We start from the raw sequence: 27,705 nt of genomic DNA, 5'->3' as shown, positions 1-27,705 counted from the left end.
GGCTGTGTCTCTGCAGAATACTTCCCTTCTCAGCTGCCTCAATTTTGTGAGAGCACAAGGCCTAATAAATCCCTCTCCAGCTGTGTCTGACCAGGACACACTGGTTTTCAAAATGCTAGTAACTTGTGAGGGCCAGCACAGGGGACATGCTGCTGAAGAGCAGCACTTGGGCCGTGGGGTTCTCTGGGTCCATCCTTGCTGGAGACCCAAGGGAGCCCAGCTACCTGCAGCACCCAAAGAGGCCAGGAAGCTGCTGGTCTATTGTACCATCCAGCTGCCTGCCAGGATGCCTTCCAACAGCAACATGTCTGTCTCCAGAGGAGCCAAGGAGACTCACTTTCCCCAGCCCATGTGTGTTTGTGCACAGCTTGTGCACAGTACTTGCTCTGGAGGAAACCAACACGAATCACAGCCAGACTTGGGGACAGAAAAAGGTCACAACAGGTAATCGCTACTTAATTTTTTTGTTGGGTTTTTTTAGGTTTTTTTTTGTTTTTTGGTTTTTTTGTGGGGGAGGAGGGAGCAGTGGTGTAACATCTACAAAAAATCCCTAACAACAACGTCATCAGTGCTGCAGAAACACAGCCTATGCTCTTGCCAGAAAGTTAAAGCTGCCGATCATGTATTTTGTGTAAAAGCAAAAGGAAACCTCAAACCCTGCATGCAAAAACCACATCTGCATTATTAGGGGAAGACAGCATGGAGCAGAGTGCTTTGCAGAAAAGCAGCTGTTTCTGAGGGTTTCTTGGTAAGAGAGAGAGATGTAGGGTACTGACAAGGGCTGTAAGAGTTTCGTGGGAGTGGTGTAGGCTGAATCAGCTCACAGCATCCTCACACAACTCTGGCTTTCTGTGATCTGAAAGGGAAGTGCACTAGAGGAACATGAATGAAGAAAGCAATGACCAACACAACACCTTCTAAGCTCTGTATGGTCCAAGTTGTGCACAGAGCAACAGTCCCATGATGGGAAAACATTAATGCTTTTTATATTGGTAATTATCTGTAACATGAGCAATTAAGTACAGTACTAACGGACTATAGCCACCAGGCTGGTATTAATATTAAAAAGTGACAGAGATGAATAGGTTTGGAAGGAAAACTAGGCTGATCAAGACATTTTTATGAAGTGCTTGGGCCTATTTGGAATAACCCAATGAGAGGCAGGTCCAGACCAGCCATGACAATAACACATTCACTGGCATTATATGATGCCTGCTATGCTTTAAATAAAAACACCCATTGCTTCTACTCAGAAACCTACACTTTCATTATTATACTCATTAATCAAACAGAAGTTGTGTAACTAATATACAAATAACACTTACTGAAACACTGGAAGCCATGCCTTACTCTAAAATGAAAACAATTACTAGAAACATGAACTGTATTAATGATAAATGAATCAGCTGAAAACGCACACAAAACCTTTCTTTTCCTTTTACCAGAGAAATAAAGAAAACACTGCCCCAACTGAAGCACTCTACCTACCTAAAGCACACCAGCAGCTACCACCACAAGCCCTGCTCCAAACAGCAGGGTGCAGAACAATACATTTCCCAAGACCTTTAAATCTGGCTTTGTTAGAGCTTTTGCCATCCGCTGTACCATGAATCTGCAGCCACAAGGTAGCTTTGCAGAGGTTATAAACACCTTTAGAGAAAGCAGTATTTCTTCATTGGATTTGGTAGACAGTTTTGCCCTCCCCAATGCCTGTATTTTGTGTTTGGTTTTTTTTGTTTGTTTGTTTGGCTGTTGTTAATGGAGCTTTCTTTCTCTCTTTCTGGCCTTTGAAACTGTGTGTAAAAACTCCACCTTGTAAAGGGGAGCAGGAGAGGGCAGGAAGGAGGGATGGCAATGCCTGAACTGGGACATACATGCCATTCCACTCCTCAGCGTCCCAAGAATGTCACTGAAAGGTGGTTGCCACCTGAACAGCCTTGACAGACTAAAGCTGATGCAAACAGCCAGCAGCTTCTCTTGGGAGAGAGTTGGTTAACACAACATGGATGCCCTTGAGATCCAGCTGCAGAGATGGATGGCAAGGCTAAGTCAAACAGGGGCAGGGCCAGTGAAGTCAGGAACTGCCTGTTCTGCCTCCAGTAAGCAAGGAAAAGCCAGCGGGATTCAGAAAGGAAAAATCAGGAGATTTACTCAGCATTTGCTTTCCAGTTTAATTCAATTTCCAGTTTAGCTGTACAGCTGTAGAGTTTCAAGTTTGAAAATGTGTGTCCTGAATCATGAGTGTGTGTACTCCTGCACTGCAGTTCTAGTTTTAGATTAAATGTCATCTGAGCTCTTTGCCTATAAATGAGCATTACATTTACAGGTGCTGTAGTTAGAATTACCAGCTGAAACAAACCATGACAATTTAGTTTACTTTTTTTCAAGTCTGAGGCTTAATACAGCTTTCCAGTGCTGGAAAAAAAGCATCTAACACTAGAAAAGAAGAGACTGGATGAGTTACCGAGGTTTTTTTCTATACATGTTTTGGTTTTTCAGACCAGATTTAGTGAAGAAAATTTAGGTTAGCTCAGGGCTAACCTAAAAGTCCTGCATGATTTTTTCCCCAAATGCCATCTTTTGATAGTCTGCCAGGGATGAGGAAAATTATGTGCTGCCTCATATCAGACCTAACCCAGAACTACATGACAGACTGGCATCCTTTAACTCAGATTTGAGTTCTTCAGTGTATTAAAACCAATCTAACCATAAACTAGAAGACTCTTTCCTCAGACCAGGTTGACTCAAGCAGAATTGCTTTTGGGTAGCCTGGAAAGGCTTTTCAATCTGGAAGGCATCAGGAATCTGCTCAGGTTTTCCAGAGAGCACAGTGGGTTTTGTGGCACTTCAGAGCATACCCAAGAAACTGCTGAGTCAGTCACACGAGTCCCTATGCATGGGAGTACAGTGCAAGGCTTTTGCATATAAAAAAACCCCAAACCACTGGCATTGAACATTGTCAGGAAAGCAGGAGAGAGAGACCGGCTCATGGAGTATTTGTGAATGGTTCATTAATTTTTCCACAACTACAAGAGATGTGTTCTCTCCGTGACTCTAGGCTTGCAGCAGTGCTCCCTCTGCAACCCAAACCCACAGAGACCTAATACTTCTGTGTGCCTGGGTCTCCTCTGTCAAATAACATCCCACACAGAACATCTGGCAAGGGAAAAGCCAGACTGCCAGTTGGAAACCCATCAGCTGGCTTGGGTGCAAGAGGGAGCTCTGAGACTCCCAGGGCTATAATGATTGGGGTGGAAGAGCTGAATACCCACAATCTGATGAGTCAATAAAACAATCTATAACATTTTTCTGTAACATGAAGGCAGGGAAAAGCCCCATCTGACATGCACAGCAACTCACTCACTTTGCTCTGCTGCTTGGCTCAATCTCCAGAAAGCTTCTAACATTTCTAATAGCATTCATTACATGCAACTCCTCTGTGCACCCAAGCCCTTCTGCTGGAGATGTCCCCTGTAAATGAGCATGATCAAATCAACTACCCTTCATGACAATGGCAGTATCTCTCTTCAAGAGGCCAACACATCAGGCACTAGGATAAGGAGAGAAACTGCCCACTGAACACAGCTCTGCCGTGCCACCTTCTGCACAGGCAAGCACAACCTCTTCCTCAGCCCAGCAAAGTGACTTGTTTATGCCCAGGAACAAAAGACTGAATTTTACTTGTTGGAGCTGAAAATTGCTGAGCTTTTGCTCGTATTTACTTGTCTAAGAAAAAAAAACAACAACAAAAAAACAGAAAAAAACCCCCAAAAAAGATAAAAGAAAAAAGAAAAGGAAAAGAAAAAGCCCCAAGAGTTGTTTCTAAAAACCAAATTAAAACAACATTCCAGCTCCAGCATTTTATTCAATGTGTGCTGGCTTCACAAGCCCTGGAAGTTATTATCTACATGGGAAGAATAAGAATTCAACAGTTCTGACCAGCAACAATGGCTGCAGAGAAAGAGTGTTTGGCAGCAGTTCACAGGCAGGGAGGAGGGAAGGAATGCCATGAAGAAGAGGAATGCAACGCTCGGCATGACCTACAACATTAACAGCACTCTGCATTATGGGCCATCCCATTATTTTGATCAAAATAACTATTTGCTTAATTGGTATTCCTAAAAGATGATAGAGGAAAAATGTTTGCATCAATTAGCTGCTATTTCTTATTTTCCTTGAGTAGAGTATGTTTACCACAATCTTTCAGCTTCTTTACTGGAAAGATGGTGCAAAAATTAAGATCTATACCAAAGAAAAATCAGATGCTTTTTTTTTTTATTTATTTAGTCACTGGAGACAGACACTGGTTTTAAATTACAATGGATTATCTGACTAAACTTGGGAAGTATTTACTACATCTTTAAGAAGAGACTCTATCTTTTTCTCTAATTCTTTATAAAACGCTTTGAAAGCTTTCCAAATTAATTTTTTCATTATTAAACAAGCGTTTCAGATTTGTTATCTTACCTTTCATAATGTCTGCGAGTACAAGTAGCAGCACTTGTGCTTCCAGGGTTACCACCTAATTCATCATAAATATGTTTCCATTGTCGTCGGGCTGTTATCTGTAAAAATGGCAATGGAAAATTTAATCTTGCATCTTTACAGATTCTACAGCATTTGAGTTCACAAAAACAAATGCACGTATGACACCTTCAGAACAGCATGTCCTACAATCATTATAAAATCCCCTACAGAATATATAGAGTACACAGAGCTTTGGGGTTTTTGTTTGGTTTTTTTTTTTTTTTTGGTAGCACTGTCTATTTATTTCTCTCTAAAATGGAGTGATCTGACTGATTTGTTATCAAGTCACAAGCAGTACAGACTCACAAAAGAGACTCTCAATCAATATAGGGTCATTAACCATCAGAAGTTATGCAGACAAATCCCATGGTGAATTATCAAAATGAAGCTCAAACCATACTCAGCACAAATAATGATTACATAGTTATTTTAATTGAACTAGAGAAAAATCTGCTGCAAAACTCAAATCCACCACAGAATTCTGTAAATCCACAAAACCACAGTCCATAACCATATATGTTACAAGCTGTTTATTTTTATTAATTTATATCTGAAAAATATATAAATCAAATAGTAATGAAATCCTAACATACACCAATGTTAATATCTGAGTTGTATACTTTATTGGACTATGCTGATGAAAAGAAACACCTTGTAACATATTGAGTTGCATACCATGGTTCTGTTGGTTGTTTTTTTTGTACAGAAATTAGGATTATACAGAATAACAGATGAAAGACCTGGCAAAAGGATTGTTTCTGAATATCATTTCATTATTTTACATATTCTGTATTTAATACAGACTATATAAATAAATATAAATATATTGTATATATTGCTGTATTTAAAACAGGAAAAGAAACAGTAACAGGACAAGCACAATATATCACCCCTGTTTGCCTGCAGCTCATAAAGAAGGCCAGTAGAAATCTGTGGGGGCAATTTGGAGAGAATTTTGTAATTTGCTGTGGAATGCCATGGATTTTAATGTATTCAGCCCTGGAGGCTTCTTTGGAGTTACCCACAGAGCAGTCAATGGCATTTACTGAGGAGCTAAAGGCAGCAATCAGAAGAGAACAAATATTACAACTTGCAATCTGAGGCCTGTAATTTTAATCTAAACAAGAGGAGATAGCTACCATCATTAAATATTACAGGGTAAGAGGTGTTTCTGTTTTGCTTAATATAAAGGGAAAGCCTTTCCTTTGCAGAAATTATTCTCCAAAGCCAAAAGCATGGCTGGAGTCTTATCATTTGATAACGTCACAATTTCTTTAAATTTATTGTTTGCAGAGTTCTCCAGAGAAGAGCAGTAGCTTTAACTCACTATTAGCACCTGAGCATAGTTTGCACGTATAGATATTTCAGGGGGAAAAAAAGTATCTTAAACCTTACATAAAGCTAAATGAACCGATTTCATTTACTAATTTCATTTTCCATCTTTTATAATAAACCCAAAGACTACCAGCACGAGGATTCAAGCAATTCAAAGATAAATTCTGCACAAGCAAATTATTTCAATATAAACAAACATTCATCTGATGGTAAGGTTCATCCTAAGTCTGTTTTGTTTCAGTTCCTAGGCTGTCTTTTTCAGGCTACCCACACTTCTTATTACTACTAAAGTGCTTGAAGAACCTGAGTCCTAATGAGCCATAAAGAACATCACATCCTGAGAATATGAATGGATGCTCCTCATGCAACCCAAAAAATCAGATGAGAGTTGGACCAAGCACCCTGCTGTGAAGGAATGTCTGGATGGGAAGCTACCTCTGCCTCCCACATTCCACCAGTTCTCAGGACCAGAACAGACAGAGGACAGCCCTTGCCTTCTTGGAGCTCCCAAAAAATCACAGATCCCTTGAGGACTACTGCAAACCAACCTTTGTCAGGCTCATGAAGGGGGGGAATGAAGGTGCACGAAGCTGCTCTGGGGTCTGTGCTCCTGCCCTCTGACAAGCACAGCCTGGCTGGGCTTGCAAGGCTGCCCGAACTTGAAGCCTTGGCTGAGAAAAGTGATGCTGTGCAGAGACTTTAAACGAAAGCCAAGGATTAGCTAGCAGGAGGACTACTGTAAGTCCCCCTTATAAACATCCTGATGTGACTAAAAAGCATGGTCTCCATTTTCAAAAGGAAAACTTCAGAGTCTTAGTCTCACATTTACCAAGAGCTGACTCAAGAGTTGATCCTCAAGCTGGAACACTAGTAAATATAACTTAGGGTAAAAGTGAATCCCTTTGAAGTCTATGGATCATTTTTCATGTCTCTTTCTTCTAAGCTGATTAGAATAATAGTATTTTCACAAACATTTGCCCAGCTTTATCCAATTCTACATCTGCAATGGACCAGAGCTCCTTGGCAATTAACTGAGTTGTGCCCTCCTACAGAGGGAGTTTAAATTAGACATTCCCTGAAACAATTGTTATTCTAACAAAGCCTGGGGTTGAGTTTTCCCCTGCTCTGGAAAGTTTATTTTTTAATGCTTAATAAACTTCAAAGGACTAAAGGAACTGATTAATTACATCCTTAAACAATCTGAACAAAAAGCTTCACTGAGGAAACTCCACTCTAGTCATGCAGGGCAGGACTGCTCAAGCTGGATGTCCCTGCTGACCATATCCAAACTGAGGACTGCCTTCCTGTCTCATACCAGTTCTTCCCCACCACCTCAGTGATCAAACTTCCCATGGAGTCAGGAAAGGGTAATGCTTGCCAATGCTGTGCTTATGGTTATGGGTGCTACCAAAAATGTCTGCCTCGGCTGCTTTAGTTTTCTGATTTGTTTTTCCTTATTCCTGATAGCATACACATCATTCCCAGTGCCTGCCACATTTCTGGAAGTACAGGATGGTCCAGGCTCACCCATTAATTGAGGTGATTTCACAGGCAAGTGTCATCTCTGACACCTCCACATTCCAATGCAGACTTTACTTTTCAAGCGGCCTTCTGGGCTGCAGAACCCTCCTGCAATTTGCTCCAACCTAAAGCTTCAAAATCCTAATGCTGGGCCCACTGGAAGCCAGCAACTTTGAAAACCTCTGCGACAACCTTCCCAACCAAGAGAAATCAGAACTAAGCAAAGAGATTGGTGTGTCCAGGGATGTAAGAGCAGATCTGATCTGGTTCCTACAAGCACAGTATTATGCAGTGAGTGGTAGTCAAGAAAAAACAAATAAAAGCAATGATCTCATCTATAAAAGCAGAAGATGTTTACAAACATGCTTTTAATGGTGTCTTCTGCTTTGAGAAATCTTAAGGTGTTCTGCACTACAATCCTAGCTCCCAGCTCCCTTCCTTGTGAAAGGTTTCTTGCTTATTTCCTGCTGCAAACGTACTGGGGGATTTTCTGGTCATGGTACGTGATGTTCACAGCTCTCTTCAGAGCTCTGGGTATTAGCACTGCACGAAAAAACCCAGTTAGCTCTGCATTCCACTGATACACCAGTTTCTTTGGGCCTGCCCTGACGCAGGACTGATATATGTATCAATCACTAATTTTTAAAAACTAAAGCACTTTATTGCTGCTTCCAGGAGGCAGCAGATAAATGGGATCCCACTGACCTTTGGCAAAATCTAAGCTGCTATATACTGAAGGTTAAGCTCCACCTAATTTTTTTTCATTCTTAATCTTTCTAAGACATCTCCAGGTAGAGTCCATTCAGCAGCACAGCCTTCTGCAAACATGCCAAGGCACTCCTTTTATGTTGACTCAAAAGGAAAAATGCTACTTCATAATTCGCCAAGAACAACTCTTTAGGTAAGTCCTGGAAGCTTCCCATCTATGAACTTCTGCACCTTTCACTCACTTGACTTAGGGTGACTGAGAAAATTCCAAATGCCACTGCAGCTGAGTCCTCTACAACATGGCATTGTTTCATATTTTATCCAGTGATCTGGGGACATTTTTGATCATTTTCACTGTGAAGGTCTGCTATACAGAGTGCTTTCCGATGCACTCTCCTATTATTAGTAACAAAGACGTTCATCTCACATACCTTTGTTTAAGAGAAATATGATTCCACCAACTACACACAGACAGCTTCATCTGTTTAAGTCTTAAACCAGTTTCTATGGATTGCTGGTTTTATTAGGCCTGTACTATGTTCAAGAACAAGTACAAGGAGTGTGGTACTACACAGTTATAGATGACCACCAACTCAGAATTAGTAATCAAATGCAGGAGAAATGACTCTCGTAAGTATTCTAAGTGGAGATCACTTAAATATGACACACAATCATGACCTGACACTATTAGATATCCCATATGTATATCCCATATGCAAAGGTAATGCCCTCTGTCAAGCCTCACTGGATCCTCTCCCCCAGGGGGAAAGTCAGATGGCTAAGAAAGTTGTTCTCTGCATCTCAAATCCAATCCCTGTCTGTTCTCAGTCACTTTCAGATCCTTAACTGACAGGACTGGACTCAAAAATATTGCAAAAATCTGTGCATGTGTGCAGAAGGCGAAAAACACTGCACATGATCCATGCTTGTCTCTCAATAACGTTTTTTAGACTGCATCAAAATGTCTATATATGAACAAAGTGGACAAGGCAGTGGATAAAATTAAAAATGGGCAGACTATAATTGTTCTGACAAATAAAAGGATGTGAAGTTTGCAACTGCTTTAACTGGGAACGTTTCTATGCTTGTAAAAAAATTGTCATCTGACCACTTTAAGTTTCCATATGTCATTTTAAGCAATCTTTTATCTGGTTCTTGTTCACAAAATGGCTGTCACATGTTAAAATCTAGTATCTACTTTTAAATATTTTCTTTACAATACTTCCAGGAGAAAAGACCTATTTCTATCTCAATGCACAAACCAGAAACCTGTGAAATTTTAAAACCAATTAAAGATGATGAAACCCTTGTAATGGTTTGCTCAAATCAGGTGGAAGGGGCCACAGAGATAAATGTGTACTAAACAGGGCAGGTTGCACTCCACAACTTCTCCTCATCAATAGATGGTGGCACTGTGTGTGAGTGGTGGATTCTGCTCAGCACTGAATTAAAGCACTCACTTGAAATTTCTACATCTAAGTAGATCTGCCTGAGATCCTGGAACTGGTAACTGAGGTCCATGTCACCCCTACCATCCACTGACTTGTGAAAAATGAAACAAATAAAACACAAAAGCTTCTCAGCAGTGTTTGCCATTATAAAATATATACAAACTAATGCAGTTGGCAAACTCAATGCATAAAATAATAAAATCCAGGGTGTGCACAGGTCAAAGTATTGCAAGAGCTATCAATATAATACTCGGGGAACTTAAAGCAAAGGCAGATCCGTATTGAGGATGAGACTGTTAACAGAAGAGAAGGAGGTCAGGAAACCTCATGCTCCATATACAACTTAAATTGCATCAAAACAGTCCTCCCAACCTCAGCTTGCCTGCAAAGAGCACAGATGCCACTCACATCATAGAAACAGGACCAGGCCCATCATTTCAGACACAGTCACTCTCCAGAAGAAAGCTGGGCTCATGGCTATGTCAGATAGTGTAAGCTGTGCTTGCCCTGCCATTTACTTAACAGGAAGCAATTGCTCAGTTTACTCTCTATGAAGAATAAGCACTGCTGGTACATTTTCATTCAAGGTGACAAATGCCCCTAAATGACAGAGAATATCTGTCACTGAGAGAAGGACAGGAGCTTTGAGACAAGTGTGGTCTGAAGCTACTCTGGCTGACATTCTCATGTTTGTGATCCCTACTCTCAGATCCTGTCATGTTTCTCAAACCTGGCTCTGTGGCCTTGTGGTCACAAATTCACATCCTATTCTTGCTCTTCCTCAGCTACAGAGGCTCACCTGCTCCATCTCTCCCTCTGGCACTAAAACTCAGCTCTCTCCAGCAAGCCCCCACTTTGGCATCCCTGCTTCTGTCCTTAGTCCCCCCAAGCAAACCTGAACATTGCATCATTGCTGTGAAGACTGCTTGCCTTCCTGAGCACTCGGAACATGCTCCCTTCAACCTCCCCCCTGGCCTTCCCTGGTGCTCTGGATCAAGTTCAAGATTTTAGCTCTCATTTTCATTGCACTTTACAACTCGAGCAATTACCGTTCGCTCATAATTGCTGTAACGATCTATCTATGGTAGCTATTCATTCATACATACCCATGAGCACACCTACACACACCCCTGTACATAAGAAGCATAGTATGTGCTGATTAATGAAAGATAGAGCACAATAAAAGCCAAATCAAGCACATATTTTCTTAAAGAATGTTAGATTTCACGTTTCACATAATCCCAGGCACACCCATGCTAACGAGCCCAGGTTGCTGATGTACAGAACAATGTGCTTTATTGTATGGAAGGAAAACACTGAGTTCTGCATTTTGGTTAAAATGACTTTCAGTTTCTTGATAGAGCATTTCTTCCTGTCATTTCTCTACAGCACAGATATGTCCCAGATTACTTCGTAAACAAAGCAAAAATAATTTCTTTCATCCAACTGTGGCAGGAACTGAACAACTTAATCTGATCATTGTGTGCGAAGAAAATATTTCCAGTGACGACATCTTACTATGTCAATTGTTTTTTTATTACAGATGTCATTTTGATGCCATATTAATGCAGCTCTTTCTTCTCATTTCAAGATTTTAATCTAAGTTTGTTGCTCTAATATTTTATTGGTTCAAAATACATGCTGTAAAATCCATGCCATCAAATTTTCCTGTGAGCTAAAAATAAACTGCTCTTGTCAGATATGGTTAGTTGATAAAAAGTGTCAGAGACTTTTCTGAATTACTTTAATAACTTCCTGTTTATGCGGTACTGACCCTTGTCTAATAAAGATCTTTTACACTTAGAATAAGAGAAGATTCTGCAACATACTATTCCTTAATGGACAATGCTGATTACTTTTGAAAGCCTTTAATACATTTCCCATATTAGACATGAACAGATGTCAGGGATGTTGCCAAGTGAAATTTCTTTTATGCAGTCTTGGCTTGTTGTACAATAATAGCCCTTTCTCAACATGGGAAAAAATTACAGACCTAACTAATTTCCTTGACAGAGAAGAGTTACATATGTTTTCCACTTGGAGTTTTTACAACAAGTTTACAATTTTGCCAGATCTGGAACTAATTGGGACCATTTCCAAAAATGGCCCAATAAACCCACAATGAGTACAGCTAGCCTAAAATGCAGCAAATGATTGTTTGCTTTTACATTTTTTTTTCTAACAGGGAAAAGTTAGATTGCACAATTATTTCATTTAAGTTACTTAAACACTTACTGTTTCATATCCTCCCAGTTTTTGAGCAGCTTGAAACATAGTCCAAAGGTTAACTGTTAGAGGGACAATAAGTATTTAGATAAGCATTGCATTAGCCAACATATTTCAAAGAAATGTAAATTAAACAATTAAAAAAAAAAAAAAGAAAAATAGAAAAAAAAAAGCTCACAGCCCCTGAAAAAGCTCCTGTGAAACATTTTCCAAAGAGGTATTTACATAATCTGAAGAGTAAATATTAGCCCATACTATATATTTTTTAAATTACATATAAGAGAACACACTTAGAGATTCCTTAACAGGACTGGAAAAATACACTGAAACAAAGGTAATGGGCTCATTTGACTTTGCTGATAAGAGACATGGCATAATAACTGTAGCATGTTTCCATAACTTCGGTAATAAAAATTACTCACTGGGAAGAACGTTACTTTTAATTATTTGTTTAATACCGGTTTCATTAGCAAGCAAGTAGGACTCGCACAGTGGCTCACAGACCAGGCCTATCGATTAGAAAATATCCAATATTTACTGCAGGTCAGATAATGGGCTCCATAATCAATCAACAATAAGCTGCGTTCTAGCAGGCCCTGTGTGAATGAACCCAGATGGAGCATGAATGAGCATTACTGCAATAATTATGCTGTGGCTGGTTGTGCCTTGCCCATGGGCTGTGGGGTCAGAGGCACAGTGGCAACTCAATTCAAAAGATGTGTTGGGAGAGAGTTGTCATTTCCTGCAGAACTTCTCTCCTTTCACATGCTTATCATCCCAGACCCCTGTCCCATGGGGCCACTGCTTGCTGGTGCCTTTTTAATTTAATTTAATTTAATTTAAATTTTTATTTTATCTAATTTAATTGTTAGAAAGAAAAATCCATGTCAGCCCTATCGAAGGTGTATGCACAATTCCATCAACAGCGATTCCCCACAGACACACTACAAATGATACATATAATTAATAATTAATTATAATTAATAAAATACAAATAATTGAGGTCAGCAGTAATGCTGCAGACCCTGGAGAACGGGATCCCCTCCTCTATGGAGGGATGCTCTGCTGTACTGTACATACTACCTCTTCCCAACAACCCATTCATATTGGCAATGTTTGCACAAGCCTTGCTCAACAAACACGGAGCCCCATCCTGCAAACATTTCTGCTCTTCTCAGCATACTTACTCTTGGTATTTAAGTATTTGCTGGATGAGGCCCCTACTCCATAATCAATGTCAGGCAAGTTTCAATCTATTTCAGCTAAATATTAGCAGCAGGCTGTATCCCCAGTGGGCAACTTGAGAAATAATACTTTAGCTTGTCTTTTAAGCCCACCCTGTCTTCATGCTTGATAGAATGCAGAATAATATGGGGGGGTGGGGAGAAAAAAAAAAAATTCTTCAACACAAAATGTTCTGAAAGCCTCATTGAACCTTGTACTGCTCCAACGCTATCAAAAGTGTTGCTTAGGCCTTGATTTAATCTGAATCAATGCATAATGCAACGAAACAGTTCATAGTACATTAATTTTACTCCCATTTCAAGCAGCCAGTTTTCAGACAAACACTGTAATCATTCGGAGTTATATAAGTTTATAACGGCTGCTGGAGGCCTGTTGCAATCAGTGCCAATTGCTATTAGGTATGTAAATTGTTATGTAAAATATACAGGTTTGACATTCTTCATCAAAATAACACACGGTTTTAATCTAGGAGATAAATTAGAGTAAATAATATTTCAATCCATGGTGTTTTCCCTTTAAGGAAATAAAGTATCTTTCAATCTATAGATAAGGAGGAGAAATACCCCATTTACAGCTTTTGTTGGTAACTGTGAAAGATCCACATTGTGCTGCAATATTTATGCAAAATTCAGTTTCAACTGTATCTTCTCTACATGCAATTAATTTACAGACTGTGGCACGACATACTGTACATGCCAAAGCAATTCTAAAGACTGCATTCTCTATTAAACAGATATGGTCTGGTTTTATTCTCCAAAGTCAGTAATTTATTAACTATAAACACATTTTGGGGCTTAAAAATATTACTCCTTTTGTGCCTTTCTTGACCACCTTTAAATGTCTTCCTTTAATATTTGTCCTTTCATAAAGAACATCTGGGCACAATAAAGATACGTCATATTATTAACCCAGAAGAAAAGCATTACAGACGCTGCAGATTTACAAAACAGAAAACTAGAGAGTTTTCAACATGCCTATTTCTAGTCATAATCAGCAGATTTAAGCCTATAAATATCTGGCAGCAACTACCCCAGAAGGAAGAGATGCAAATCTAGGCATAAGACAGTGAAATGCCTGGACTGGAAAATGTGTAGAGATAAACATGGTCCCTCCCCATCCATAAGGCTTTAAAAATAGGCTTTGTGTGCAATTGCTTTCTCCAGAGAAGCCAAACCATTCTAAAATGTCAAAAAGAAAGTGAGAAAAAGGATACTTACTCTGCTTAAAACCTAAATAGGGTATTCGTTCAATTGGTGTTTTCCTTTCTTTCATATATTTATAAAGAGCCACAAGGAAAGCCTGCTCATCAGCTCTGCATTCTTCACCTATGGCAATCTTTGATTTATCCTCACTTGAGCCTTTCTTACAGTTGCTGTTGTTACTCTTGGGTTTGGGCAAAGCTGACTTAGCCTCACATTTTACCTGGGAAAAGAAAAGATGTCATATCAGATCTGGGTAACCTTTAATTTTCACTTAAGGAATAAATACCCTCTCCTAGAAGAATGGACTGTTGAAAAAAAAATGAAGGCCAATCCATGCAACTGTGTTTGAGGGGAAACAAAGGAAGCTATTTATAGAGCTAAATGTCTTGTTCTGAATCTTAGTCACAACATTTTTAAACAGCCACATCTTTAAATCATTATAACTCACTGGTAAGGCTCTCCAGATCTGCGTTTTTATGACTATACACTGCTATGTCACAGCTTCTATCTCTAACATACACTTGCCATTAGCAAATCTAATAATAATTCTTGTTCCAGGATTCCCGTAGACAACCCCTGGAGCTGAGGGTGCTCAGCCCCTTCCAGGAATACTCAGCAGCCAGCCCTGAAATGACACATTTTTCTCTTCTTTGGCCCACCAAAATAGATGCAAACCTTGGCAAGCTTTATCCAGGCAGAGCCGTCAGCACACAAGTGGAGATTCTGATGTAGCATGGACTCTGATCAAATGTATTTGAGCATCTGCTTAAACTTGAGCTCAGCCCTAAGCATTTAGCAAAAGGTAGGGGCTGGTAGCTGGAGACTTTCCTGGTAGACACTGGCATCCCCAGCCATGTAACTCCCAGCCACATGTAATTCCCAGAGCTCCAGGTCTCTCACTGGACTGCCCAGCAGATGTGTGCCAGTCAGGAAATTAAAACATTGAAACCACTTGACTTGTCCTCAGTATTCATACAGGGGGGAAAATACCCAGTGAGACTGGCTTACCTCCTCTGGCTTAATCCTCTCACTGAACCAAGCAAATTCTAAATGGAGTGTTCACTTAAGGTATTTACAAAAAAATAAAAAGGCCAGAAACCTGACCAAGACACTGGAACCATGGGATCAATGGATTTCCAATGAAATACTGGAAGTTCTGTAATACAAGGTAGTGGAGATGGTTACACGAATTTTGGATTTGGATTTTGAATTTTGATTGCCCTTCAGTGCTTCTGAGTGCTGTCAGGAGCCTTCTGGTAGTTCCATACCCCATCCAAGACATATCCTTTGTGCTCCCAGAGGGAGCAAGGAGACTCTAAGAGCCAGTATGTGGTATTTTAGGAGGATACCAGAGGAGAGCAGGGTATCCTGGTGTGCAGGAAGGTAGGAACTCTCGGCCAAGCAACCCATGGACCCTCCCTCAGAACTGCCACTTCTAAACCAGGTGCTTTCTGGATGCTTGTTGACAGTTTGGAAGCAACTGCTCTGAAGAGCATTACCTAAGTGCTTGTAAACAAACAACAGACACATCACTGGAAAGACCACAACCACAATATAGTTATTCTACCTTAATAAAAGATACTCTGGTATTTCAGGCTCAGGGAAAAAAAAATCTTTATAAAACTCCAGGTATTAACTTTGCAGAGAATATTGAGTTCAAATGATCTGCTCCACAGTTTTCTACAGATGCTGGTCAAAGCTCCTGAACAGAGTGGACAAGCAGTTACAATTTTCCATGGCAACTGATACTGCTGAAAAACCTCCATTCTGGCTACTGGAAGGTGCAGGCTCACTCCTCCCAGGGGACTGGGAAAGGGACTTCCTGCGGGATTTTTCTTGATCATTTGCTGCTGCGGTATATCCAGTGTACTGCTTGATATTCTCCAAGTGCACAGAGATGCTGTCTTCCTACAGCACAAGACATCATCTTCTGCGTTTTAGTAATAGATATGCTTGTTGATTAAACTTTTGTAAAGATCATGGATTTCATCCAGAAGTCAGAGGAGCTAACAGGTTTTTTTTTTTCCTATTAAATGAACTTTGGACTTCCTCATCCACTTTTCAGATCAGGGCTGTAATTCCTTGACTTTTTTTACTTTGGCACCTCACAAAAACTATTTAACAGCTTCCAAAGTTTAGATTATGTTGTCTTAGGTTTCAATGCTTTACCAAAGACTGGGTTAACACTCCCAAAAGGAATGTATGACTTCAGTAATTTTAGGATTTTTAACTGGAGTTGCAAATTTGGAACAAATTCACTGGACCTGGGAACAATTATTCAGCTTTGTCACCCACTTGCTTGGATTCTCTTTTTTAAACCAGACAATTCAGAATTATGTTTGCAAAGACAACCTGGGCATGAACTCTTAAGTGAAATCAAAGCTCATGGCTGTACATGCAAACTAATAGCAAGGGATACTACCTGAAAGGAGACAAAGGCAGAGTAATATTAAGCAAGCCACCAGGAGTGGGAAAAACCCATTCTAGACACAACCTTCCTCTCTGTCTACAGAGAAGCAAGGTCACAGACCCTCTGGAGGTCAGAGGTGTTAAAACGTGGTGGGTGGACTCCAAACCAGCATCAGACTCAACAAAGCTTTGGTGAAGGCTACAATGCTTCATCTGCTCAGCATCTGAGGCCCAAGCCTCACTTCTGGAACCTCCCCACCATCTAACAGGAAATATGGATAAATGCCACGACCAGTAATTAATGAGAACCAAAAGAGCCAAATGCCATTCTGGGCAACACCGGTGTAAATCCAGCATAAACATGTCAGAATCAGTGAGAATGATGCCAGATTTTCTCCAAGCACCACAGAGTGCCCTTCTCTTTTGAAACACAAACCCAGTGCCACGGCTGGGTTAAGCTGGATAAGATAGGGTGGCACTGAGATGGGCTCTGGAACAGCTGACCATCTCCTGCTGTGTGTTCCATCAGAGGTGCTTGATCCATGACCAAATGGTCAGTAAACACCCAAGGGTACAACCATGTGTTTGTCTTCTCCTGACAGAGGTCACACACAACACAGACCACAACAGACCTGCATTTTACAGTTTCCATCAGATAATGGCTGAGGCACTCGGAATAAATCTCCAGGTCTGAGAGCGTGCCAGGCCACCTGTGGCCACAGGAAAAGCATATCCTGGCAACTTTTAAACTGATTTCCCAGATCTTGTTGCACAAATGAAGTTAGAGGTGTGCTTCAGCATTTGCACTAGGAGATGTAATTAATAGATTCATTTGGGCACAATTTCCATGTTTAAGTTAATCCTTTCAGTTCCTCAAAATGATCAGGTCAGCCAGTTTTTTTAAAAAGCATTAGAACACACTTTGAATTGGGAACACTCTCTGGGAAGATGAAGCAGGTACCATGAGGGTGATCTGCCAGAGTCTGCAAGTTCCAGAAGCCTGTCCAGCAGTGATGACACATCAAATAGGAAAACCTCCAGAGTCCTATGAGTGTTTTGAGGAAGAGCTTGCTATATCCCTCTCTAGGAGGGCTGATCCTGCTGGAGTAGACAGCCTTGTATTCCCTTCCCAGCCATGGAAGGAACTCCCCTGGGATCCTCCCCAGGAGGCACTAAAAGTGATGCAGTGACGACCAAAGAGAGCAAAAGTGGGAAGTGGCACACAAAAGATCCACTTTTCCTGGCAGGACCTGCAAGTCCAGGATCACATTGTCTGTGATCCTATCATTCCATTTTTAACAAGCCACCCAAACTGGAATTGAGCCAGAGCTGCTCCTACCCAACCAGACACTTGTCCTTGTCAGGTAACTCTGAAACCCTCAATACAATCTGCTGATAGCTCAAGACAAACAAGCCTGATGAGAACTAGGTTTTTAGAATTAAGCTTTCTAGTAACTGGCAGCTGAGAACATGAAATTCAGCAAGTCATCACAACTATGCAGCTTGCATTGGTCTCAAAACCACGGCCTTTGGAATGCCCCTTCTGCTGTTTCCCAGCCCAAACACACAGCCACTGCAACTCCATCAGAGCCGTCGCCCCACCACTGAGAAATGAGGCTGCTGCCAGACACTGAGTGATATGATCTGAGAATGCAAGCAGCACAACTGCTGGTCAGAAGGGATTTTATCTGGGACAAGAAGATGGCCAGGACTGCTAAAGGCTTCAGCATCTGACACAAGTGGATTCATCCCGTTTACACGAGCAGTGTTCAATCCTGCTCTGCACAGACCCATTTGTCAGCATTAGTCAGACATGGAGCACTCACAGAGGAGGATAACCAATGATGAACTCCAACATGGAGCTTCAGATGACCACATCCCAACAGCTCCCAGCAATAAGAAAACAGTAGGTGGATTTCTGTTTCTCCCCTTCCCAAATACCCTTCTCCTCCCTTCCCAGTAATGCACAGGCAGGGTCTGCACTAAGTGCAGTACACCTGCTATAGGAGGTTTGATTCACTGTCCTCCTCTCATGGAAGTGTACCCACAGCCTGAGACAGATTGATGTGAAGAGCCACAGTGAAGTCAGTGTGACTACATGTGAAGACATTATATCATGAGCATGTCTATTATTTATAATGAAATTAAGCTGGCCAAGATAATTAATGCTATTAATATCTGCACAATGATGAGCACAGTGTGACCAGATAAATAGGTGGAATTACTTCCTATCTGAAATATCCTCCCATCTGACTAGTAATGTGAACTCAAATATAAACAGAGAGGATAAACAATTTGGTATGAAGTGTTACTGTTGTTTTTAATTATCTAACACCTATACATCAGGTGCTGAAGAGGTAGAACTACTTGTGCTACATTCTGGGGTGCTTTGATGATATGGTCCATGCCACAGTGCACTGGTAATATTTTGACAAGAAAAATGGCTTGGAGGAAGGGGGAATTGAGGCAAATTGAGACATTTTCACACAATGGGTCTTGCACATTCTTTCACAGAGAAAACATTCAGGCAAACTCTATAGTATCTGGCAGGACCCTGCAACTCGACACACCAGGCTCCATCACCTCTTACCATGCCTGTCTAACACGGCAGTACAGACTCCAGCTGAGCACAACAGAACACAAAAAGAAGAGAAACAATGACTTAAGGGCAGAGTTTCATCATGAACTTCAGCCTCTTTTTATCGTCATCAACAGAAGGCACCATTTTAACTGAACTCCTAGGGAGGAGGAGGAGGGGGAATTTAATTTGCCTTCCTATGAGAAACGGAGAGCGGAACACTCCCACTTGACCTCTTTAACCTCCTAATCTCCCAGGACATTCACTGTGTACAATACCAACCAAATGGACCTATAGATTCACTGTATTTCCTAAAGACATGGTCACAACAATGGAAGTGTTTTTCAGATACACATCCAATTTATTCAAACAATGGATTTGGGAAGAGTTGGTGTAAAAATTCAGTATATGTAAATCTCTAGCTGCTTAGCTTAAAAGTATCAGCAAAAAGTTCTGTCTCAGATAAAAATCAACTATTGCTTTAAGTAATTTTCCATCTTTGCACCTTAGAGTTTCTAATTAAATCATCTTGAAAGGAGCCATTTGTGCTGCTCTTTTTTTTAAGAGAAAACCCAATTCCTGTTTAAAACCACTCAGAAAACATAGAAAATGGGATGCAATTTACACTACAGAAACTCAATTTTAAAGTATTTTAAGGAAAAGACACAAACCCATAAATATCTTAAAGATTAAGTCTATAAACACTAATCAGTGATCCAATTTTTATTTGCAGTATGAGCTAAGCACTGCAGGACATACAGAAGACTGTAAAAGCATGCACTATTCAGCAAACCATGGAACATGCAGCTCAGTAGTATTAAAGAAGCAGTCCAGATTTTTTTTAAGCTTTCATACTGACTTTCTGTCTTTATCTTTTCTTTTTATTTCAAATTTTAAAATGTTGAGATCCTAACATCAGGGTAACATCGTTTGTGCTTGCTTCTTAGAAACTATTACTGAGGCAGCTCTTGTTCCATAGTCTGTTTATCTTCAAACTTATATTTAGAAGTACATTGTAACAGGGTGAGCTGCTCCCAGGTTTATTTTTAATTTGAAGATACTGTCACACACTTTGTTTGTGTGTCACAGAATGTGAAAACTAACACTACATGCCAAGAAAGCTTAAGCACTACCAGTTACCAACAAGCTGATAGCATTAGGCTGTTAGGTGATTATAATTGCTAAAACTTTGAACACAGTCACGATTTAAAGTGAAAAATAAAACTATTGAAAAAAATTATGCTTCTTTCCCCAAGAAAATAAGTTATACTCTAAATGTGAAATGGCATGCTGGGAAACAAAGGCAGAGTTGTACCTAAAAAAGAAGAGAGTGCCGAAAAGAGTATTATTAAGTGATTTACCTTGGCAACAGCTTTGCTTTCAGAATTATTGTTGGAATCCTTAATGCCATTTAATGAATCTCTTCTCTGTGGGCAAGGCTTCTTTTTGCGCGGTCTGCCTTTAAGATTTGGCGCTGAAAATTAATGGAGAACACTTTGAGCACATTGTCTTATACTGGATTCTTAACAGCCAAAAGCATAATAAATAATTCCACTACAATCAGTCACAGAAATGTACACATCTGTCTACAGTAAAGGCTTGTAACAAGATTCCTGTCTTCTATGGGTTACATCTTGACACACTATACATTTCTATAGAATATCCCAAGGCTAATCTGTTCTACTTTCACATAATTAATTAATATGAAGTCAAACACTGGTCTCCCAAGGACACTGAGAGAAAGCACAAATATTTCTCCGTGGTGCATAAAAGAACAAAATTTAATATTAATAGGCAACTTTGCATCACCCTACGCTGCCTCTAATCTTCAAGCAAGAGTACTAACTGCTATTTCCAACTTTGGGAAACATCTGGCATTGGAAATGCTCTGAAATATTGAAATTCCTTACAGCTCCGAGAAATGTTTATATATCCTGTCATTCTTGTCAAAGTTTTTCTAAAAAAGTTTAAGGGAAAAAAAAAAATTACTCAAGTCCTGAAAGGGATCAAAAAAATCCCGTAACAACTAGTTCTGGAAGTTGACAAGTACTGAAATAAGTGATTGATTGTTTCATAAGGGTTACATACCACACATACAAATTAACACAAATCACTTTCAGTTGTCCAATTCTTAAGATAAAACAGCTTTGAAATAACACAGTGACTAAATCCTAACTGTGCTGAGCCATACGAGGAATGGATCATCATAAAAAATATCACACTTATCTTTCAATAGTGCAATTACAACATAAATTATGATCATATATAGAAATAATAGATGAAGCAGATGCTTGCTCATTATTACACGTTCCCTCTGCTTTCAGATTTAAAAATCAGCCTCTGACAACTATGGTAACATTCAAAATGATAAACATTTAAAATGATAAACAATCATTAACTAATGACTGTACCGAATAAGATAATTTCCTTTAAAACTTTAATTTTTAGGTAACCATTGTTTTAATTACTTAAAAGGATGATTAGAACAATGTCAGAAATCTAAACATCACAAACCTCTTGAGTGTATTCTAATTGTTTCTAATCTTACATTTGTCACACTGTAAGCCAGTGGTTTCAGGACATTTTACATTTTAATTAGTTTGCAAACACAATAAAGGGTGCTAATTTGATTTTATAGTTTGAGTAACACTGCCATATTTCGTCTGTTCAGAGAAAAAGAAAAGCTTTGGGTTTAAAATAAAAAGTCAGATCCTTTTTCTTTCCCCAGCACTGGTGTAAGGTAAAAAACCCAAAAAACCAAACAAAAAAAGTATGTGTGTATGCATATATACGCGCATGTGTGTATGGAAGTCCATATCTGTGTCTATCTAAAAATATATTTATCTCCCTACAAAAACATCTCCATCTATCTCCAGTGAAGCACATTCTGCTTATTGAAAACCACTGCAGAAAGCAATTCTGAAATTGTCATCTGAGGCTAACATGCAAAATCAAACAAAGAGAGAAAGGAATTATTACCCATTCCAGCCGACAAACATCTGCCTGATTTATATCTGTGCTCATGAACGCTACAGCATGTGACTGCACCCTGTATGGTGGGAGTCTCAGCCTGGGGTGGGTATCAGCCTCACACAAAATGAACACTCTGATGTTTGCTCAGTGCTCACAAACGCCCTCCCCAGCCGCTCCATCGCTCACACACACCGAGAAGAGCGCTCAGCGGAGTGTGGGACGAGCTCCAAGCCTCTGCCAGACTGCCAGCTCGGGCCACGCCGTCCTGCCTTGGTTACAAATCCCGCTCAACCCCTGATGTCTTCCCGAAGCCCACGGGGATGGTTTGGCACAGGACCTGGATGGGATGGACAGATCTGTAACCACGCTCTGCTGCAGCGGTCGCTGAGCTCTTTAAAAAGCTACTGAAATAGAAATGCTCCCTCAGTTTACTACACTGGCACACATGTTAAAAGATTAACCTTTGAATGAAAAGATCCCCAGGCCTGGCCCAACCAAGGCCAAAAGAGGGATGTGGCTGAGTTACCATCAAATGAAATTGCATGTGAGTTACTTGTCCTTTCTTTCTTTCTTTCATACCATTCTTTCTTTTTAACAAATGAAGAAACTACTTCAAGGTTCAATGTTTTTCAAACATACTTGTTATCCTGTGTTTTGGCACTGTACTTTCCACCACACTATAAAGCACTGCTAATGTTTTGCTAAAAGCTTTAAAAGCAAGACGGCATTTGTTCCTAAATTCCAGGTATATTGAGCTTGCATATAAACACTGTTTGAATTGGAGCTTCCACAGCAGAACTGGCACAAACCCACTATGAAATGGGGTATTTGCATTCTTGCTGTGGCTCAGGAGCTGCAGCAGGGAAGGTCTGTCTGCAGCACACACAAGGACCATCCCACATGCCCCATGGTAGGATTTTAAATCACCTAAAGCCACTCCAGATTTGACACACAATTAACAAGAAAGCAGCAACAGGAATTATTAACAGAAGAGAAGGTCCTGGCATCAAACATCTACTCTGTAAAAGAAAACATTTGATGTAGTTCCAGTCACAACTGAAACACAGCCATTAATATTCGCTCCCTAAACCATTACAAATAAATGCATTATTAGACGATTACTGCATTTCAGTGACATTTATTTCATTTGTGCGAGGAAGTATGACTAGGACTGAAGAAAGAATTTGCAAGTCACATTCGTGTTTCAATTTTGTCATCTTTTGTTTAATTTTTGACATATTCATGAGCACACTGCAAATGTCCTGAATTTGTTATTCATAATTATTTTAAAGCAATTTTACACATTTTGTGGCTTAGTCACATTCAGTTTTCCTGATGACGTTGGATGCTAAGTATGTACCGGACAGCTGAGTGAGTATCCTATGGGTTTCTTTTTGTTTTCCAGTGGAGAAGGACTTCTGGCTGATTACCTAAGAATATCTAAAATTATTCACTTTCTTGCATATGGCTTTCAAAGTCATTTTCTGAAAGCGTTTGTGGCAGTGAGGCCTGATAACTTGCACATTCCCAGAAGGCGAGAGCATAAGCAAAGAAAATTGAAATAAAAAATGAATAAGTAAGTACAGAAAAAGTTTGCATTATTTGCCACCTCTTCAGTGTGAGTGCCTGTAACAGGAGTCTGAGACAGACAACACAGTACCAGCTAAAAAACTTTCTTTTCTGTGTAATTGACAACATGATTGCCTTTTGCCAATGTGTGGCGTTTTACCTGCTTTTACCTGCTGAGTCCTGGCAAACCTTTCAGGTTTGGCTAGGTAAAAAAAAACACAGCTAGCAGGAAAAATGCACAGAGTACAAGCGAATGCTCCTTGAGCCTGGAGGAGTGCCCAAACTGTGGCTGTGCTCTGTACTGCCAAAACACCAACAATGCCCTACACGTTTTTACTGCAAACTTACACCTGAGAAGTTAAATGCAAAGCCTGTGTCATGCGCAGCATGAGTTAGATTATCTGCAGAGGTAGACTGGCAAATCTTTGCTGTCTGAACAGACCCCAATAAGATGCTTCCAAAGCCTGTTCTTGTACAAGCTGCCTACAAACTACAGTGATCAAACAAGGACAACTCAGAGGCATCTGTGCAGAGAAATAAAGACCAGGAATTGCCGATAAGCTCAGCAGTAGGCTCTAACCCACCAAAAGAACCACACAGAAAAGAGAGGCGCTCAAGGCTAATGCTGCTCTGGCTAGCTAGCTGTTTCCTCAAAGCCAGAAGTTCTCTCTGTTCATGAAACCAAAGAACAGCATCACTGCTCAAGAATTACATCTTCCCCTACAGCACTCTCACCAGTCTGTGCAAACATCAGGACATTGTAGGTGGTTGGGACAGGCCAGAAGGAGAGGGCAGCTACCCTGTTCACCTACTCAGAAAATTCATAAGGTTGTGGCTACTGTTCTCCAGTCATTACCATCCTCAGCTGTTCAACTTTCGCAGACACTGCCTGCTCAGCAGGATATGAGACAAAGATGCATTTCCAGCCTCACTGCCTAGAACAACTCCCAGCTCTGGTTTTATCCTGAGAATTCCAAGTTCTACATAGGGGAAAGATAAATACCCCCAAGTGGGAGCTGCCCAAGTGAGCATTAACACTGCTTACAATGGAAAAACATAGGCTGCCACAAGACAGCACATCCACCTGCCACCTTCTTTTCCTACGTGTCCGGGATGGGGAAGTGACCACAGGGCTTACCATCTCCCTATTATCAGGTCAGCCTCACCTGAGCTACATCCATGCCAATAATGCCATGTACTATGTACACACAACCACTTCTAGGGGCATGAGTAAGTCAAGAAATAATGGCTGTGGTTTTGGGGTATCTGAATTTAGCAGGTCACTTGCTATAAAATTACCTCTTTTTTACGAGTCTGATTATCACTGGAAGTCCAGTGAGTTCAACCCTCCCAATAACACTGTTCTCAATATTCACATACTTTGGTTGATGCAAAAAAATTTGTTGTTATAGGGAGGGTGTTTATAAAAAAGATAGTGGCCTACACAGAGCTGAGGTCAAGCTATGTTGGCACTTTGTCAAAATCAGTCGTGTAGCCAAGATTTTTTAATGAGCCTGGAATGCATTACCTCATTTGTCATACCTGGATCACTTACTCATGTTGAGCCCAAAATAACCCTGGACCTTACTGGCTGCTCAGCAAACCATGTAAGCAAACATGTACTGTACTCATGCCTAAAACACGTATCTTTAAATCGCTTGTTCCACATTTCTTACTCTGGAGTACATCTAAGCAATTGTAATGCCCATGATCAAAGTTCTTGCCTTCCCAGGCCTCTCTAACCTATGCAGCTATTTCCTGATACGATTTTTGATTCTGGGTTGCTTATACTCCAGTTTCTCAGAAACACTTCAAAAGTAGGAGAAAAAAAAGAAAAAAAGGAAAAAAAAGGAAAAGAAGAAGGAAGGTCGTTGCCATATTTTGCTGAGAAATGTACTCAGCTAAGGGACTTACAACTTACAGTGCTACCCAGATTCTTTTGGCTGCCTGCTGTTTTCTGTGACCATGTTTCTGTGGAAAGATGAAGGAAGAACAACAGCATATTTGCCAACTGCAAAAATAAATTTAAAAAACTCAACCGAGCTTCTAAAAATCTCCATGGCCATCAAGAGAGGCCAGCAGAAGATCTGGGTGGGCTAACAGAGTCAGGTGAGCTCTAAATGAGCTGGGAGTGTACCAGAGGGAGGTAATCACAAAGCAGGATTTAGGTGGAGCAGTGAAAGTTGCAAGAAGTGAATAAACGGGGATGAACAGTGGTGCTGGATTCAGAAGAGACACAAGGCAGTGGCAGCACAGCTGCCAAATGCATCCACAGCCACTCTTCCCTGAGGGACACCTTGCACACAGTGTCCCTCACAGAATCCTTCTGCACTGTGCTAGTCCTTCACGTCTTCTGGTTTTCACACACATGCACAAAAACTGTGATACCCTTGGCTCTAAGCTGCAAAACCATCTGCACACACGGAACAGATGAGGAGATCTCTCCGAGGCAGGCGGAATGGCAGGATGTGTCAGATCCCAGAGATACTAATGATTCAGGTGCCAAACAGAAGCTGGAGGTGGCATATGGAGGTGCCTGGCCATTGAAGTCAAGGTGAGAAGAATGGTCCCAGATCTCCACAAAATCCACGAACTGACCATGCCTGCTAGCAGGTGGCAAATAGCTGGCTGCTGAGGACATCCCTAATGCGGCCTGGCAAAAGTTAGCTCTTGGCTGAAGAGCATGGTTACATGTTGCACCTTTTAAAAGGTAATGAACAGAAAGTTAACAGGTTTAATGGCTTTAACACTTACCCCTCTAGGGGGCTTCCGGCACTCTGCAATATCTGGAACTTAAGAAAAGCATATTGCTGTATTTAAGTCTCAAAAACTGTTCAAAGCTTAGTTAATCTTGCATACTTTGTGGAGTCCCAGCTGCTTCCTTGATTCCCCTGTCACCACCACCTCCTTCTTATACTTTCTCTTTCCCTTCATTCCCTTTTCTGCGTTTTGATTTTGGGCCTTCACATTTAATTTATTTTCCTTTCACCCCTGAAAGTTTTTGCCTCCTGGAAACAGGGTCCAAAAGGGAGAGCTTGGGGCATTTATTGCCCAGGTATGTTGAGCTGGTGAAGAGAAGCAAGCTGTAAGTAACCTAATATTGCACTGAAAGGTTAGAAATTAAAGCGCCCGGAAAATAAAGCGAAATACCCAACTACGCCAAAAAAAACCCCGACCTGTGTTTAGGAAACAACAGTATCAATTCTGTCTGGGGAAGGTCTCAACAGGATCCTAAGTACACCTGTGGAAGTCAATGAAGAGCACCTACCCAAAAACTCACCAAGCTGTGGAGGTCACACAGCCTCTCTGTGCACACACTCACACCCCTCATGCTTGCTCAAGCTGACATAAAACAACTTCAATATCAAAATTATTTTTACTAGACTTTTTCTAAATGAAAACACTTGTTTATTCATTTTTTTAATATCTGAACATGCTAGGCTTGACCTGGAAACTCCAGAGCACATCAGCGAAAATCTTGCAGGAAACATTAAAGAATCATGCTGCTTTCTAAACCACAAGGAGAAAGAGTGGACTTGTGCAGCCATTTCTGAAAGTTTTGTTATGGAAATGAGATATCCCATGCTCCATGTGGGGAAAATCAATTTGCTACCTCTCTAAAGAAAACATTTCCCATTTGGAAGTGAAACAGACACTTCCTTGTGTGGATTAATGCGGAGACATATGACTTGCCGTAGACTGTTGTTTTGACCCCCGTTCTGACCAGACAATCTCTGAAGAAAGCAAAATGCTAGTTATTTTTCTTGAATTACACTAGCATTGCTTTTAACAGAAAATTCAGAGGCACTGCAAACATCAGGTTGGCCAATTTTGCTAAGAAATAAATGTTTCTTTTTTTCACGGAAAGATGGAGACAAGGTTCATGATGAGGCTTGGAGTCTTTTTTTCTCCATTGCAGCATGGCTAGATGTTAAAGACTTTTCCTTGATCTGGACTTCTT

General features: G+C 40.5%; 1 protein-coding gene across 4 annotated transcripts in view; it reads right to left on the bottom strand.

Annotated features, from left to right (window-relative positions):
* The window catches only part of ARID5B (AT-rich interaction domain 5B), a 114,709-nt gene that overhangs the window by 17,256 nt on the left and 69,748 nt on the right, over window positions 1-27,705 (bottom strand). For 3 of the 4 annotated variants that reach the window (XM_033065974.2, XM_033065972.2, XM_033065976.2), the window contains 4 exons: window positions 20,564-20,676; window positions 14,231-14,435; window positions 11,778-11,830; window positions 4,468-4,565 (listed from right to left, as the gene is read on the bottom strand). In XM_033065974.2, the coding sequence (XP_032921865.1) occupies window positions 4,468-4,565; window positions 11,778-11,830; window positions 14,231-14,435; window positions 20,564-20,676 (469 nt within the window). The remainder of the gene's footprint in view (window positions 1-4,467; window positions 4,566-11,777; window positions 11,831-14,230; window positions 14,436-20,563; window positions 20,677-27,705) is intronic. The other variant, XM_033065975.2, reaches the window with a different exon arrangement.

Source organism: Catharus ustulatus, chromosome 8, assembly GCF_009819885.2.
Source record: "Catharus ustulatus isolate bCatUst1 chromosome 8, bCatUst1.pri.v2, whole genome shotgun sequence".
Taxonomy (NCBI): domain Eukaryota; kingdom Metazoa; phylum Chordata; class Aves; order Passeriformes; family Turdidae; genus Catharus; species Catharus ustulatus.
This window is presented reverse-complemented; position numbering and strand designations above follow the sequence as displayed.